Raw genomic sequence first — 15846 nt, forward strand, 5'->3', positions numbered from 1 at the left:
GCCATACTTATGGTGGGATAATTTATATGCAATCGGAAGAAGCTTTGTTTTTATAGTACACGCACAGTTCCAGAAATATGCGGGGGAAATCCCTTCAAGATTCATTCACCCTTGATGACACTGGGAGGTGATCCTGGTTGATTAATTCTGCGGCTGCGTCGTGGTCAATTTCAAACACGAAGTAGAGGCCACGATCGTGCAAACTCAGTGGTGGAAACACACGCAACCACGGGCGTCTCGTGACTGATAAGGGTTGGATGTTCATTTTTTGTCTTTGCTTTTCAGTTTACATCATATTCCTCTACGTTTTCGTCGGATAAAACTAGTTTAGATCGATCGCAATTTAGTTACCGGAAATGTGACTAAAATGTAAGTGAAATCTGAGTTTATTTTTGACAAGTAGTAATTCATAGCTTTTCAGATTTTTACAATCAGTAGAAGGATTGGTAAAATTTTATCTTGTTCAGTCTTTAATTCAATATGAAGTACCATTGAAAAGCAAAAACCCTACACACATTTTATTACCCGAAAAACCATATAAGCGCATCAAGAAAACATGTATTTTCCCAACTGCAACTTTTTTGGGCCTTTCCGATAAAGATCGTGTTTTTCCGAAGACTGCTGAAAAGTCCAAAGACGTTGCACGTTCATTGTCCGTGCTTTCTATGTTGACCTGGATCAATGTCTACTTTTATTGGAGCTGGGGGGATAAACTTCCCCTGACATTCAAATTTAACAAAATGGCAGAGCTTGGTCAGGTCCCTTTTATACTGTATATATTCTGAATAAACAGAGCTCTAAATAAAGATATAGGAAATGCTTAAATAATAAAACTGATATATTTGGATTTATTATTTATAAAATTTAAGTCTATATCTTAAAACATAATTTCTAAAAAAAAAAAAAAAAAAAAAAAATACCCAGTCTCCTTAAGGTAATGGAAATAGTAATATGGATGACTAATTATTGGCATCATCAGGTATATACGACGCATTTGGACTGAATCATATTAGGGACGTTGGGTTGTAAACCAATAAAGCATGCATTAGATCTACCATTAATTTTTAAATATAATTATTTTTACTATAAACAATTATTAAAAAAAAAAACCAAATCCATGTCTTTCAACTTTTGAATTGCATCATTTTTTCCCAATTGTGACTTTTTCCCGATTCTGACATTTGCCTCGATTATGACATGCCCAATTGTGACAAGGAGCACGCGGCAGGTGTGACCGGTCAGAAGGGGATGCTCACTCCTCCTAGACACCTGATCCTACCTCTATCTATTTGGAGGTCCGTGTTGCTCTGCCCTGAATTTGTATTTCGTTTTATGGAATTTCGATATGGTTCACGGTTTGTTATTGTCAATTTTTTCATTTCAACTATCGTTATACAGAGCTCTTCTTTTAAGGAAATCAATACAGTCTAAAAAAAATTGCCACGACAATCCAGCCTCCTTAACGTTTGAAAAGGAAGTGACTGCAAAGCCAAACAAAAGATGTTCATCCAATAGGGATCTTTTTTTCGATATCACGTGATTGTGCAAATATAATAAAGCGATTCATTGGAATATTACTAAGTCGAAAGGACAAACTGGGTAAAGTTATTTCAAGGTTTGTAAATTGAATCACAAAGTAATATGAAAAGGATATATATATATATATATATATATATATATATATATATATATATATATATATATATATATATATATATATATATATATATATATATATATATATATATGAATTTTGCATGAACGCATGTACGAAAATTGAATGTATTTGGGTAAGCAGTAAGTAATCGAGACTTGTGGCTGTCTATGCGTTCTCCTTGAGCACGTGACCATTCTCGCCGTACGTTAACCGTATTCATTCATTTACCTCCCAATGACCCAAATACGACGCTTCTTTGTATTCATGCGCCGCAGACTATATAATTGAATTGTGGTCACCCATAGCTAATTGAATTTGGATTTCAAACACATGAACAACACTAACGCGCTATGAGGTCATATTGCAATGAGGTCATCGTATGAAGTTTTCTTTGACAGTGCATGCACCGTTCCAGAAAAAAAATGCGGGGAATTCCCTTCGAGATTCATTCACCCCAGATGACACTGGGAGGTGATCCTGGATAATTAATTCTGCGGCTGCGTCGTGGTCAGTTTCAAACACGAAGTCGAGGCCACGATCGTGCGAACTCAGCGGTGGAAGCACACGCAACCACGGGCGTCTCGTGACTGTTAAGAACTAGATGTTGATTTTTTTTCTTTGCATTATAGATTACATCATATTCCTCCACGTTTTCGCCGGATAAAACTAGCTTCGATCGTCATTTAGTTAAAGGAAATATGAAAAAAATGTAAGTGAAATTTGATAATATTGCTGTCATTCAAATAATAATTCAAATACAAGTAACAAGATCCTTTTATTTTAAAGTGTGAATTCGATTTTTAGCTGTTTTGTTTGTTTTTTAGGCTACATCAATGTTGTAACAGGAGCTTGGTTCAAATTGCAACAAATAACAATATTTACATTCACTTTCTTTCCCTCTATTAAATTGTATTGGTTGATTTGAGTAATATTTACGCATAACGCAGAAGACCCAATCACCAAATCTGGTGCGTATGAATACATATACTATTTCTTCAGTATTTCTCGAAGAACATGAACTGCTTTTCTCGCGACTTCAAACAGGATCACGACCTGATATAATACTTACGCTGATTATTATTTCATTGATGTAAAAATTTTTTTATGGTTAAATGAATTTTATTGATTAATTTCTTAGCATACCAAAAGTAAATTCGGTCAATTACAGAAATAAAAATAAAATTTGTTATTAGAATTTAAAACGCTGTGCACTATTTTTGTCAGCATAATTCGGCTGTTCCAATGGCTCTTCCGTTAATTTCGCATTGCTCGTTAAATAAGGCAGATCTTTTTGAAATTAAATCATATTTGCAGGAAGGTCATAAATGTTTAAAAACGTAAATATAAGCATTGAATGCTTATATGCATACTCCATAGTCAAATTAAGATTTTTGAAAGGGAAAAAAGGTTGCCATGTACACTAACGAAGTCATATTTCGCTTGCCGGAAAGACCCGAGAAGATTCTATCGTAATTCATGTGTCCGCAGCAAGGACACATGTATCTTCGCAATTCGGGCCTTTCCGGCAGAGATCTTTTTTTTTTCGAAGACTGACGGTAAGGCCCAAAAAACTTCATGTTAGTTGTCCGTGCTTCCTCTGTTGACCTGGGTCAGTGTCTATACTTTTATTGGAGCTGGGAGAATAAACTTTATCAGTGTCACTTCTCATGACAATCTAAGCTAACTGAATGGAAGAGCTCCATTTTTTGAAGAAAAAAAAGTTTTTGGAAATTCACCTTCAAATATATATATTCATATTCATTTTTAATAATGCACTTTTTTTCATGAAGATATTTTTGGTGACTATGTGAATTTTCTACTTTAAGGTCAGACGACACGTTCCTCGAGAATCTTTTTTGTATCTCCTCGTAATAAAGAGTTCCAATAAAAAATATTAATTTTATAATTACTTTAAAAATGATCAAAATTAACTTGAATTTGGTTGTATGTGTACATGGTCGAGTGGTTAGAACCGTGGCCGCTCACTGCCAGAAGCGTATAGGTTCTAGAGGTCGTGAGTTCAAAGCCCCGCCCCGGCGGAGATATAGTTCTAATTTAGTGAATTTCTCTGCTGTAGATGTATTTATTTTTATATCATCAATTCAAGTGTATTTTCAAGAAGATTATATAGGAAATTGCATACTCTAGTATTTTGCAGAAATGCCTGGTAAGGTACCCTAATTTTTTGCAAGAAAGCTTGTCAAAGTAGTAGTAAACCATTAACAAATTCCTAGAAAAAGTTATCTAAAATTGAGGAACGTGTCGTCTGACCTTAATTGATATTGAATACATTTAAGTTTTAGAAAATATCCGTTCATAAATCTAAATTTGTAGAACAATCCGGCGGTTAGCGATTCTAGAAGAAAACTGTCATCTTGCAATTTCCAATTTCCTTTACTATTTATCAATGCTTTACTAAGGTATTCAAGAAACCGATTTAGCATGAGACGTTCGTGATTCGACAGAATTAAAGCTTGTGGTAGATCTATATGGAAGTATTTCGGGGTGGTATTCCCCTGGGAGAGAGAGAGAGCGAGAGAGAGTGAGAGAGAGAAAGAGAGAGAGAGAGAGAGAGAGAGAGAGAGAGAGAGAGAGAGAGAATCAGATACAAGTGATATACATATATAGAGAATAATACATGTCAAAATCTGTATAACATTCCATATCAACCTGAGACTCAAATATCCACCCGATGCCATCGGGCTGGTATTGGAGTCTCGGACTGATATTGGATGTGATACAGATTTTGACATGTATTGTTTGTTTTTATTATCAATTTAAAAGCTAGTTTTAATTTTCACGTTAAACAAAAACATACAAGCGTTTTATCACTTTCCTCAAACCGCGAATTTCGACGTTTAAATGTATTTTGTTTTGCCTCGGACTAGAATGTCTCGACGTCATGGGATAAATCGCGTCACGTGATTGCCTTATAAATTTCTTTACACGGCGGGCGTCAACATGTATACGGCAACGTGGCGGACGTAACGTTATTTGAGCTGATTTTTAGACAAACGTTCAACCATACCTTGAATTTTTAAGCCCCAACATATTTAGAGTGACCCCCCTTTGCCCGTGACGTAATAAAACGATCTTATATAGAATGGCATCCATGTTTGAACAGACGACTGACGAGGAAGGTACACAATTCGAGAGTAAGCCTAGGAATTTAATTGTTATATATTATCTGTTGTTGTTTACTTATCAAACTTTAGGTTCTCGGTAGAACAAAACACTTATTAGGTTTGTTACTGACTGTTTACAGAAATTTCCGTAAACAGTCAGTAACTAACCTAATAAGTAATAGTGATATCATCTAATATTGAAATGTTCAGATAATGACGTCATAGTTTCGACTTCACCTATGCACAGAAAAAAGGAATAAGATCCAAAGTAAACCGAATAAAAAGCCCAAAGGTGTTCAGGAAATGTGTGATAAAGGGGATGGTAAGGGTAAAGAGAATGGTAACCACTGAACCAGACAAGAGACATGCCTAGTGAACCAGACAAGAGACATGCTTAGTGAACCAGACAAGAGACATGCTTAGTGAACCAGACAAGAGACATGCTTAGTGAGCCAGACAAGAAACATGCTCAGTGAACCAGACAAGAGAACTGCTTAGTGAACCAGACAAGGAACATGCTTAGTGAACCAGACAAGAGACATGCTTAGTGAACCAGACAAGAAACATGCTCGGTGAACCAGACAAGAGACATGCTTAGTGAACTAGTCAAGAGACATGCTTAGTGAACCAGGCAAGAAACATGCTTAGTAAACCAGACAAAACACATGCTCAGTGAACCAGACAAGAGACATGCTTAATGAACCAGACAAGAAACATGCTTAGTGAACCAGGCCATAGACATGCTCAGTGAACCAGACAAGAAATATGCTTAGTGAACCCGACAAGAGACATGCTTAGTGAACCAGACAAGAAACATGCTCAGAGAACCAGACAAGAGACATGCATAGTTAACCAGTCAAGAGACATGCTTAGTGAACCAGACAAGAAACATGCTTAGTGAACCAGACAAGAAACATGCTAAGTGAACAAGGCAAGAGACATGCTCAGTGAAACAGACAAGAGACATGTTTAATGAACCAGTCAAGAGACATGCTTAGTGAACCAGACAAGAAACATGCTTAGTGAACCAGACAAGAAACATGCTTAGTGAACCAGTCAAGAGACATGCTTAGTGAACCAGACAAGAAACATGCTTAGTGAACCAGTCAAGAGACATGCTCAGTGAACCAGACAAGAGACATGCTTAGTGAACCAGACAAGAAACATGCTTAGTGAACCAGACAAGAAACATGCTTAGTGAACCAGACAAGAGACATGCTTAGTGAACCAGACAAGAAACATGCTCAGTGAACCAGACAAGAGACATGCTTAGTGAACCAGACAAGAAACATGCTAAGTACTTAGAACTTACATCCTCGTTTAAGCCCTTAAAATAAGCTGCCCTTATTTCTGTCTCTGAAAAAAATCCCGAAAGCGGACATGTTTTTTATTGTTTCGAATTTCTCCTATACCCCCCCCCCCCCCCTCCCCATTAAAAAAATACTGTTTATTCATTTTCAGGACTAAATTTATAGTACATTGATTTAAAGAATAAGAGGACATTATTTGACACAACAGAGTTATACTAGTAAATGCAGGTCGTTGTGTATTCCAATCCTACGTTAATTTAATGTAAGGCTCAACCGCAGGTGTATGCTATTCACGCTAATGGCATACTAGCATTTACAAATATGCAAATACATTTTAATGTTAAGAAATAAACATAAAGGTTTCACCGTCTGTCCTTTCCTACAACTTTGGCCTTCAGTAGATTCAATGAAGCGGCATGGATGACCTATAACCGTCACGGTTTATGAGCGGGAATCTTACATCAGCCGCCACCCCCACATATATCAAACCCCCACCGTCAGGCCCCGCGAGTTCCCGCGCTGACAGTCGGCTTCCCGGATGTTAGCGGGGGTGAGGCGATTTAACAGGTTTCATCAGTCCCCATCGTTCTCCATCTTTCATATTTGTTCTCAGACGGTCATAAAAATAAGCTGTAGTTTCGCAGCGCGCGATGTTTTAAGGTGACAGATTTTTTCTGACAGATGCAGGTAGCGGTATGCATTACAGAGAATATAAAAGTAAATCATTTAAAAACCTGTCGTATAAAAGAGAGGAAATATTTGTATGCTAAGCATTTTTTCCCCTTTTTTAAAACTGTTTTTTCGTGTTTTGTTTTTACAGCAATTTATTTTTTTTTTTGAATCATCTATACAGTATAGGTTAATTTGTTGTGTTTTTGTTAAGGACTAATTGTCTTATTCGTTCTAATTTGTTTCATTTGTTAGTTTATTTTCCCCGTTAATTTAATTAAAAGGCTCGATTTTTGGAGCGCATTGATCTCCTTAAAAAAAATCTATATAAAATATAGGAAAATACCAAAATGTAAAAGCAAATATATATGGATTATTTTTTTTTACTTAAAAAAAATTATTGCAAAACAAATCCTATTTCAAAGCTGTAGGTAGATATGTTAGTTTTTAGACCACCCAGCCTCTTTGAAATTATAAAAAGGACCCCCCCCCTCCAAAAAAAATAAAAATAAAAACAACAACAACAAACAAAAAAAGAAGAAGGAGTGAAGATTGGAATCACCGATAAACTGTTTGTATTACGGCTTATGATATTCAATTGAAGATATCATGAAGATTAATGTAAAATTGTCAATATCGTCTCGTGATTATTTTTCAATTTGTAAAAACCTACAACTTTTCATCTTAGTGTTTAAATTAGTCGTCTGCAATTGCATGGTTTTAGTGAATGTTACAAAAACTGTGTTAGATATGTAATGTTGTAAAAATGAGAATTTTTCTAATAAAAAAATAAATTTGATTATCAGGTGTATTTGATATGGTGTATAACTTGCATGTACAATAAATTCATGTGACGTCACCATATGACCTGGAATTGAAGGTAAACATTTTGTGAGAAAATTGTAGTGAAATTTGCGTAATCAAAAAACAAAATTAAAAACTCCAATACCATGTGTTAATATGATTGATGTACATGTATTCATTTTGCTTCTTTATAAATATGATTAATTAAATATCGTAGTAATCGAGTAGAAATCTCTTGTGGGAGGGGGGAGGGGGGGGGGGGGGCAAATGGAAGATAATGTATTATCCAGCAGCAAACTCGGATATAATATTTACGGCATATGGCGGCCTTAAATGTGCGCTTAAAAAGATGGATGCTTTTCGTGGGGTGTAAACTTTAGCTCCCCCGCGCATTTGCCGGACAGTTTTATCATTTATGACCCAATGATTGACGGAACAGGTGGCGATAAATGTCGGTCCGGCGGTGGACAGATAGATGTACGTCCCGGTGTAAACAGCGAGATGGGCGAACTACATCCACAACGAACCTAAATTAATAAATTTGTCACATTAAATAGTACAAATAATTAAAGCTATGATAATTAGTGTTTGAACAAATTACATAAATTGTTGCTTCAAATGAACTGGATTTCATGGCATTGTTTCACCCCCACCCCCCCCCCCACCCCCCCCCCCCCCCATTCAAACAAAAAATAAAATAAAACAACTAAGCAAAAAATCCCCCAAAGCAAGCAAATCTAACCAAGCAGAACAGCTAAATTTAAATCAAAATCACCCTTAAACTGGACAGAATGACGCGACAGATATTCATGTAAAATTTTTAGTTAAAAAGCGAAGTATAAAAACAAAGCAAACTGTTCACATAGGAACATCTATCAAGGTTATTCATTTGAATATTTTTGTTAGAATATTTTTAATCAAAATAATAATATTATCAACCTAACTCTGATGTCAGCCTGAAACATTTTTCTCGGGATCTTAAACCGCCAAAAACCGTTTCGATATATAATATTATAATATAATAAGCGGCTATCGCACAGTTGTCCATGTACACGTATATCACTTTTACAAGGAAACATAAGCCATGAACAAGTAGATTAAGAACTTAAAACCAATACCAGTAAATGTGTACTTTCTGTTTTCTATCATACGATTGGATACAGGCTAAAAGTTTGTTCAAACTCGATCGCACAGACATAGATCGGCAAAAACATTTTATTTTAAATTTGATTTGCCCGGTATGAATTTTGCATAGATTAAACAGAAAGAAGTTTCAATACTTCTTCACAATTAAATAAGACTGAAGGAAAAAAATAATCCGACAGCCAAATATGGATAAAATATGTTTCTTACTTTACTTCCCCTTTAATCATAATATAATCTTTGCTTTTAAGGATTAATTCTTTTTTAAATTACTTAAGAAAACATAAATACAATAAAAACTATGAAGTCTTATTATATCTTAGTCTAGTAAAGAACTGCTTTTATAAAGTACTGTTCAAAGAATGCTTCTAAAATTATTCATTATCAATAATTAAGTACAATTAACGTGTCATTTTAAAATGATTGGTCCCATTATATATATATATATATATATATATATATATATATATATATATATATATATATATATATATATATATATATATATATATATATATATATATATATATGTACATTATGTTACTCTGCATCTGATATGAAAAAAAAAACTTCCGCCAAAAGTCGATGTTTATTTTTCTCATTTTGCTTAAACTTTTATATTCTTCTGTACATTTACAAATGAATGTCACTGTAGTATTTTCATATCAATGCTCAATATCAGATTTTAATTTAATCGATTTTTTTCACTATGGCTTGCCTAATTCTGTGTTGCTTTAAATTATTATACCTATCTCTATTACAAACGTGAATTCAATCAAGTCGTTTGAATAGAATGTCGCATTTAAACGCAAAGCGGAAGTGTGTTTGCTGCAATTACTCACCCGTCCCGGTTTATAAAAATACGCAAAAAACATAGTAAGGATGCGGGAAGGTTTCACTCTTACAGAGACAATTCGCGCCGGTCATACAGAGACAATTCGCGCCGGTCATCTCGCTCCTATGGCTACGATAAAATATTCACTGAGTTCACCAAGTTCTAATGTAGATTATATCCATATAATAATAATTATCTTTGCAAGCTTGAGAGTCTGAAAATTAGAATGAACACCTTCAAAACTAAATAGCGACACTCCATCTTGAAAGTAAGCATAGCAATGTGTGATACCAATTCGTAAATGTGTTTGAATTACAATTATAGTTAAGCAAATGTATATTTTAATCAACTTATGAATGAGATATAGTTTATTTTGAATTCAAATTAAATTTGTCCAGGATCGTACGTTTCTTTTCTCCCACGTCTATTGCCAAAATTAAAATTAAAACATATTTTACGCGAACACGTATTCCGCCCTTTCTGTTTTGTGTTAAATTACAAGAATATAAAATCATGGAAATCGGGAGCACTAATAATTTTATAAAGTTAACTGACAACAACTCCTAACATTCTTTTAACATTATTATCCGGGTATCTTTATGAGGTTTGCAATGCAAAATTCTTTCATAATCGTTAAGAAAGAGAGGGCGTCTTAAAATATGGTTCTTGGTTATTGGGTTTTTTAATTGTATTGAATGCACATAGTCTGGACACAACATTGGTTATTAACTATTAATACATTGTAGATATCAAAATAAGAAGCTAAAAGTGATAAAAAGAAATCAGTTTATTATACCGACTCAGTGAATAAAACATAAAATAAAATCAATCCTGGTGCTTTCTTTTACTTTTCCGTCAACATTGCACAAGACATTTCTGGAAGCAGCCGTGAGAGTAGTTAACGCCCATATAGAAGAGGTCCCCTATCTCACAGCCCGGGGGCTTCTGTAGACAGTCGCTCAAATCTGGGTCAGGACAGGTGTTACACGTGGAAGGGTCCCTGTCTGAAAACAAAGACACGTGGGTAGAAGGAATCGACACACTGATAGAGAAATATCTAGGTGCAAATTGTAAATATTTGATGACGATAAGAACAGTTGTATTAACTTAAACGATCGTACCATCAAAATACATTGTGTTCGTGCTTGATATTATATGGACATTAATTCCATGTACATCTGCCCGAAGATTTTGGATTTCGCAAAAATAATGTCTCCGCCTGTCTGTCTGTCTGACTGTCTGTCTGTCTGTCTGTGTGTCCGTATCTCTCTCTCTCTCTCTCTCTCTCTCTCTCTCTCTCTCTCTCTCTCTCTCTCTCTCTCTCTCTATCGCTCTTTCTCTCTCTCGTACTAACTTGTTAAACATCTTGTATTGCACCCAAGAAAACATCCGGTGAGGTCATATCGTGTCGCCAGGTAGCAGCAGGGGTCTCTCGGTTTGAAGCACTCAGCTATAGCGCTTTCCTCTGGGTCAGAGCAATCACTCTCCATATACGACCGTACAGAATCTAGTGAACACCAAATCTCCAATGTGTATCAAACATTTCAAAAAGTAACGACATTTGTACCTTTATATGAAAATAAAGCTGACAGTATATTTGTTGATCAAACGATGTCGTTAACCATAAGCAGGTGGGGTTGGGGGGTCCCCCCGGAAAATAATAATTTATCAAATTTAAAGTCAAATTATTGCAAATTTGCCTTGAACACCCGTCCTTTTTGGGGGAGATTTAGGTATACTAAGTTAACAACACCCCCCCCCCCCACCCAGCGATTAGAGATTTCATGATTTTGGGATTGGGTTTTTTTCTTTGTTCCTTTCTTTGACTGTCAAGATTTCTGATGATAAGTGTAGCAGCCCCCCCCCCCCCCACACTTTCAATTTGCTTCCAACGCCAATGTTTCGGACCCTCAGACCCCCCCCCCTCCCCAGAAATATAAAAAAATTTTGATCTGTGCATGTTAGCAATTGCTTTACAATCATAGGTTAACCAGAATGTCAGAATTCAAGAAACATTTGAAATTCAAACCGATCTTGATTGCAATTAAATTGATTCCTTACAAAATAATATACAGCCGGAATGTATTACGATTTTGCAAGAATATATGTGCATACATGTAAGTATAAACAAATACAGACACTACACAAATCGCGATTTAACAACACACTTGTAATTGATTTTAACTTCTAGCTAGATCTATATATATAGGGATATACGTGTGATGACGGACAAATATACAGAAAATACAGCTTTATAAAGAGAGACAACTCAAGCTACAGAGCGATCTATATAAACATATATATACAACATGTCTAAGGACGGACGTAGAAACAAACCGGTTGACTGGAAGACAAAGAGAGACAACTCGAGCTTCAGAGATATGCTCTTGATGCATGTTCAAAAAAGTTAAAAATCAGACGGGAAGACAAACAGAACAGAGATAGACGGACAAAAGACAAGACAGACAGAAGACTAGACAGACAGATAGACGGACAAAAGACAAGACAGACAGAAGACTAGACAGACAGATAGACGGACAAAAGACAAGACAGACAGAAGACTAGACAGACAGATAGACGGACAAAAGACAAGACAGACAGAAGACTAGACAGACAGATAGATGGACAAAAGACAAGACAGACAGAACAGAGATAGACGGACAAAAGACAAGACAGACAGAAAAACATATAAAGAAAACTACATAACCCAATCTATGAAAGAATTTATACATGTTCATGCATGTAATGGCAGACAGATAGAAAAAATGGTGGATAGAGAGATGGACAAGAAAGTGGATAGACAGATAGACAAAAATACACGACTCAAAATACAGAGAAAATGATACATATACATGTACCTATACAGAGAGAGAGAGAGAGAGAGAGAGAGAGAGAGAGAGAAAACTCACGTGACTTGGTGAACGGGATGCAGAGACCAATGACAAAGAACAGGGTCTTCATGACTGATTGTCTTTACTTGCAGGAAAATGAACGCGCGCGCGTGCATTCCTAATATATAAAAGGTGAAAATACAAGCATCAGTCAGATAATAATATTATTACTGATAAACTTTTACCCCAGGATGTAGCTGGTTTTGCTTTTAATAATTCGAATTTTTATCTATTCATTTAATGTTAAGTTTATTGCTTTTAACTATGGAATATGGAATAAATAGTTCATTTCAGTACGCATTGTACAAAATAATCTGTTTGATTTGTTTCAAGTTCTGTTTGATCCTGAAAAATTTGGCCGATTGCCATCTGTTAGATAGCTAGATTAGAAATTGACATGAAGCTCCATATATCATGTGTAACGACAATTGTTCTCTTAAATGTCGTTCTGAAAGGTCACATGATTTTTTTTTTATTGTGAGAAATGTTTACATCAGTGAATTAAAGTAAGGAAGTTCTGACGGGAGTTGGTTTTATTGATTATTATTTATTTTAAGACCCACGATATGTAATTTTGCATGTCCTGTAGTTTCTAAGCTGAATTTGAATTACTATTTTTTTTGTAATATTATAGAATTGAATCATGATTTTTTGAAGTATACACTCTCATAACTGCAGCGGTGTGTGCATACAAATTGAGTAACGCGCGTTACTTCCAAAAATTATGATTTAATGCTTATATTTACATTTTTTAACTTCTTGCCTTGCCTGCAAATGTGAATTATACCTTAAAATTCCTATCTTATCCTAAGGGTAAGTTAATATCAATGGAAGAGCCACAGTAACAGCCACAAGCGTTAACTTTGATTTTCGCTTGTGACGTTGCAGTTTACAGCGTTCAACGTTTGTGACGTCATAATAAAACTCGTCAATTTGACCTTTGACTTCTTGTTGCATTTAGAGGCATTTAAAGACCACAGAATTTAATGGAAAAACACAGTAGAATGTAAATATAATGAATTATCTAGCTTTTTTTACAATAACAGAAAACCCAATTAACTAAGTTAATCATGTTGTATAATATCAAAAAAAATAAAAATTGACGCATTCAAGTTCTACGATGCATTCTGTATCACAGGGGCTCGGTTGTCGGATAGTGACGTTCTTTATTATTTGTTCCCAAAGACAAAAATGATTAAGATTAGCAATAAGTGTTTTTTTGTGTATTGCATTAAAAACATTCACTGAAAACCCGTTTCAATCATGTTAAAAAGTGTATTCAATGTACGTTAAAATAAGTAAAGGGACGACATTCGGAATCTTGGATTTGCCGGGGGTTCTCGGTTCAAGCTATGTTTTAAACAGGTATTCCAATTTCTCCAATTAACAATTTCTAACGAGATCATTGGAAAATGATCAAATTACTTATCCCTATCATTTGACCATATCTGTGAGCCGCAGAATAAACGCATTGCGTCGAAATGTAACATGTACCTGCCACACTTGTCGAAAACAACGAATGCAAACTATACAGGTGCTGCAGATATACCTGTTCGTTTTTGGAGGTGTCCTTATAGATTTAAGTATAAATTGCGGAGGGTCAATTATAGATGTATTTAAAAATGGCGGGTTGGTCAATTATAGATTTATGACGCAAGATTGTGCAATTCAAGATATGATGTTTGAGCATGCGCGCATTTGAAATGAAGGCGGGTGGGTCAATTATAGATTTATGACGCAAGATTGTGCAATTCAAGAGATGATGTTTAAGCATGCGCGCATTTTAAATGAAGGATGGGTCAATTATAGATTGATGACACTTGCATGTAAATCTTAGAAATTAAATTATTGGTCGTTGACACTGAACTACTGTACTGTTAGTATTTTACCATTTTTAAAATTCATCTTTCATTTTAATATGGACAGTCAAAGGACACAGTACAAATGGGAAATTGTAGCATGGAGTGCGCAAAGATTACAGAAAGAGTCTGAAAAGAAAACTTGGGTTTTACAAGAAAGTCACTGGTTTGATCGCAAGGCAGATTGCATTAAAGATTTTCAGACCGCGATCAAACACGGTTACGATATTGTTGACAGTTGGGGGTCAGATGATTACTTGTTAAAACGCAGGGTTATGCCGAAAAAATACTCTCCATTTTTAGAGTAATATTGAAACATGGAACATATACTTAATGTATTTATCACCAAAACATGTTCATTTTACTGACAGCACATAATTTATTTTAATTCCTTTTGAGGAGAGAAAAGGTGAATGGATGACTTATGCCATTGACAGAGTGCATTTTAAGAGAAGAATTCAACAATCAGAGAAACTAATTTCCCCAATTTTACAAAAGAAACTAAATAATACAAGATGTGCAATATATATATTGATGTCTATTAGCAATAAAGAATAATGATACATTGCAATTACATCTCATATGCTGCCTCTACATCTGGAAAAAAGCGGATTTATTGTAAAAACCAGAACACGGCCTTCTGAAGTCAAGGTAGGATGCTTTTGAATGATTTTTACTATCTCATAGTGTAACAACCCAGTAGCATGAAGATTTACAGATAAAAAATATTAAGTTTGAGGGTTAAACCAGTGAGGCAAATTATTTCACCACTTTAATGAAATAAGAAGTCAAGATACCATGACTTACCATGAATGATTGCTATATAAAAAAATCTATTGATACACATTTTCATTGATGGGAGAGGAAACATGTTTAAGGTCTGTTGTATACAGACATAAACAGTATTGCACAAACATTTGAAATAAAAAATGTATTTTTCGAAGTTAAATTTTTTTATCATGACCATTTTTAATAAAAATCTAAATATTAGAAACGAAGTTATGTAAAGTTTATAGATTTGATGACAGTGTATTTTTTATTTAGGGCATATGATGATTTTTTATTAAAAATAGAAAATGACGACAAAATATTTAGTATAAAAATGATTGAAATAAGTTGTGTTTTTCATACTTGCTTCAGATTGCTAGCTGTCACGGCAAAATTTTACTAGAATGGCTGCCAAATCTACGACCATGTGTAAATGCAGAGACGTAGAGACTCCCGGAGAACCTGGCCGTATAAGGAAACGACTATTTATTGATTTAGAAAACAATGACAAGGACTCAGAAAATCAGCCTCCTGTTTCAAAGAAACCAAAGATGGATCAACAAAAGCAGGAACCACTTTTAAAAGAACATTTGGGCAGAAACTGGTACCTTGTTATTTCAGAGTTTCAAGGGGAAACAAAAGTTCACATAAGAGTCTATGAACAACGACATGAAGACGGAAAACTGCATCCCACGAGAAAAGGAATAGCCCTTGATCTTGAAAAATGGAAGAAGCTGTCAGAACTACGCAGCGAAGAGATAGACGCCGCAATTGAAAGTCATTAG

General features: G+C 35.0%; 2 protein-coding genes across 2 annotated transcripts; one reads left to right on the top strand and one right to left on the bottom strand.

The window, feature by feature from the left end:
• Positions 1-10315: 10315 nt before the first annotated feature.
• On the bottom strand, positions 10316-12555 carry LOC136274117 (uncharacterized). Its single transcript, XM_066080408.1, has 3 exons — positions 12453-12555; positions 10898-11050; positions 10316-10547 (listed from the first exon to the last, which is right to left on the bottom strand). Exons 1-3 carry the CDS (start codon positions 12502-12504, stop codon positions 10399-10401), a joined length of 354 nt encoding a protein of 117 aa, XP_065936480.1. The 5' UTR covers positions 12505-12555; the 3' UTR covers positions 10316-10398.
• A 2910-nt stretch (positions 12556-15465) lies between these two features.
• On the top strand, positions 15466-15846 carry LOC117688636 (uncharacterized). The gene has a single exon (XM_034466782.1). It carries the CDS (start codon positions 15466-15468, stop codon positions 15844-15846), a length of 381 nt encoding a protein of 126 aa, XP_034322673.1.

This window comes from Magallana gigas, chromosome 1 (genome assembly GCF_963853765.1).
Source record: "Magallana gigas chromosome 1, xbMagGiga1.1, whole genome shotgun sequence".
NCBI lineage: Eukaryota > Metazoa > Mollusca > Bivalvia > Ostreida > Ostreidae > Magallana > Magallana gigas.

Coding starts and splice junctions, on each gene's coding strand:
- LOC117688636 (XM_034466782.1), top strand. CDS start 15,466: ATGGCTGCCAAATCTACGACCATGTGTAAATGCAGAGACGTAGAGACT.
- LOC136274117 (XM_066080408.1), bottom strand. CDS start 12,504: ATGAAGACCCTGTTCTTTGTCATTGGTCTCTGCATCCCGTTCACCAAG. Junction 11,051..12,452: donor CATCCCGTTCACCAAGTCAC/GTGAGTTTTCTC, acceptor GGTGTTCACTAG/ATTCTGTACGGTCGTATATG. Junction 10,548..10,897: donor CAATACAAGATGTTTAACAA/GTTAGTACGAGA, acceptor CTTTGTTTTCAG/ACAGGGACCCTTCCACGTGT.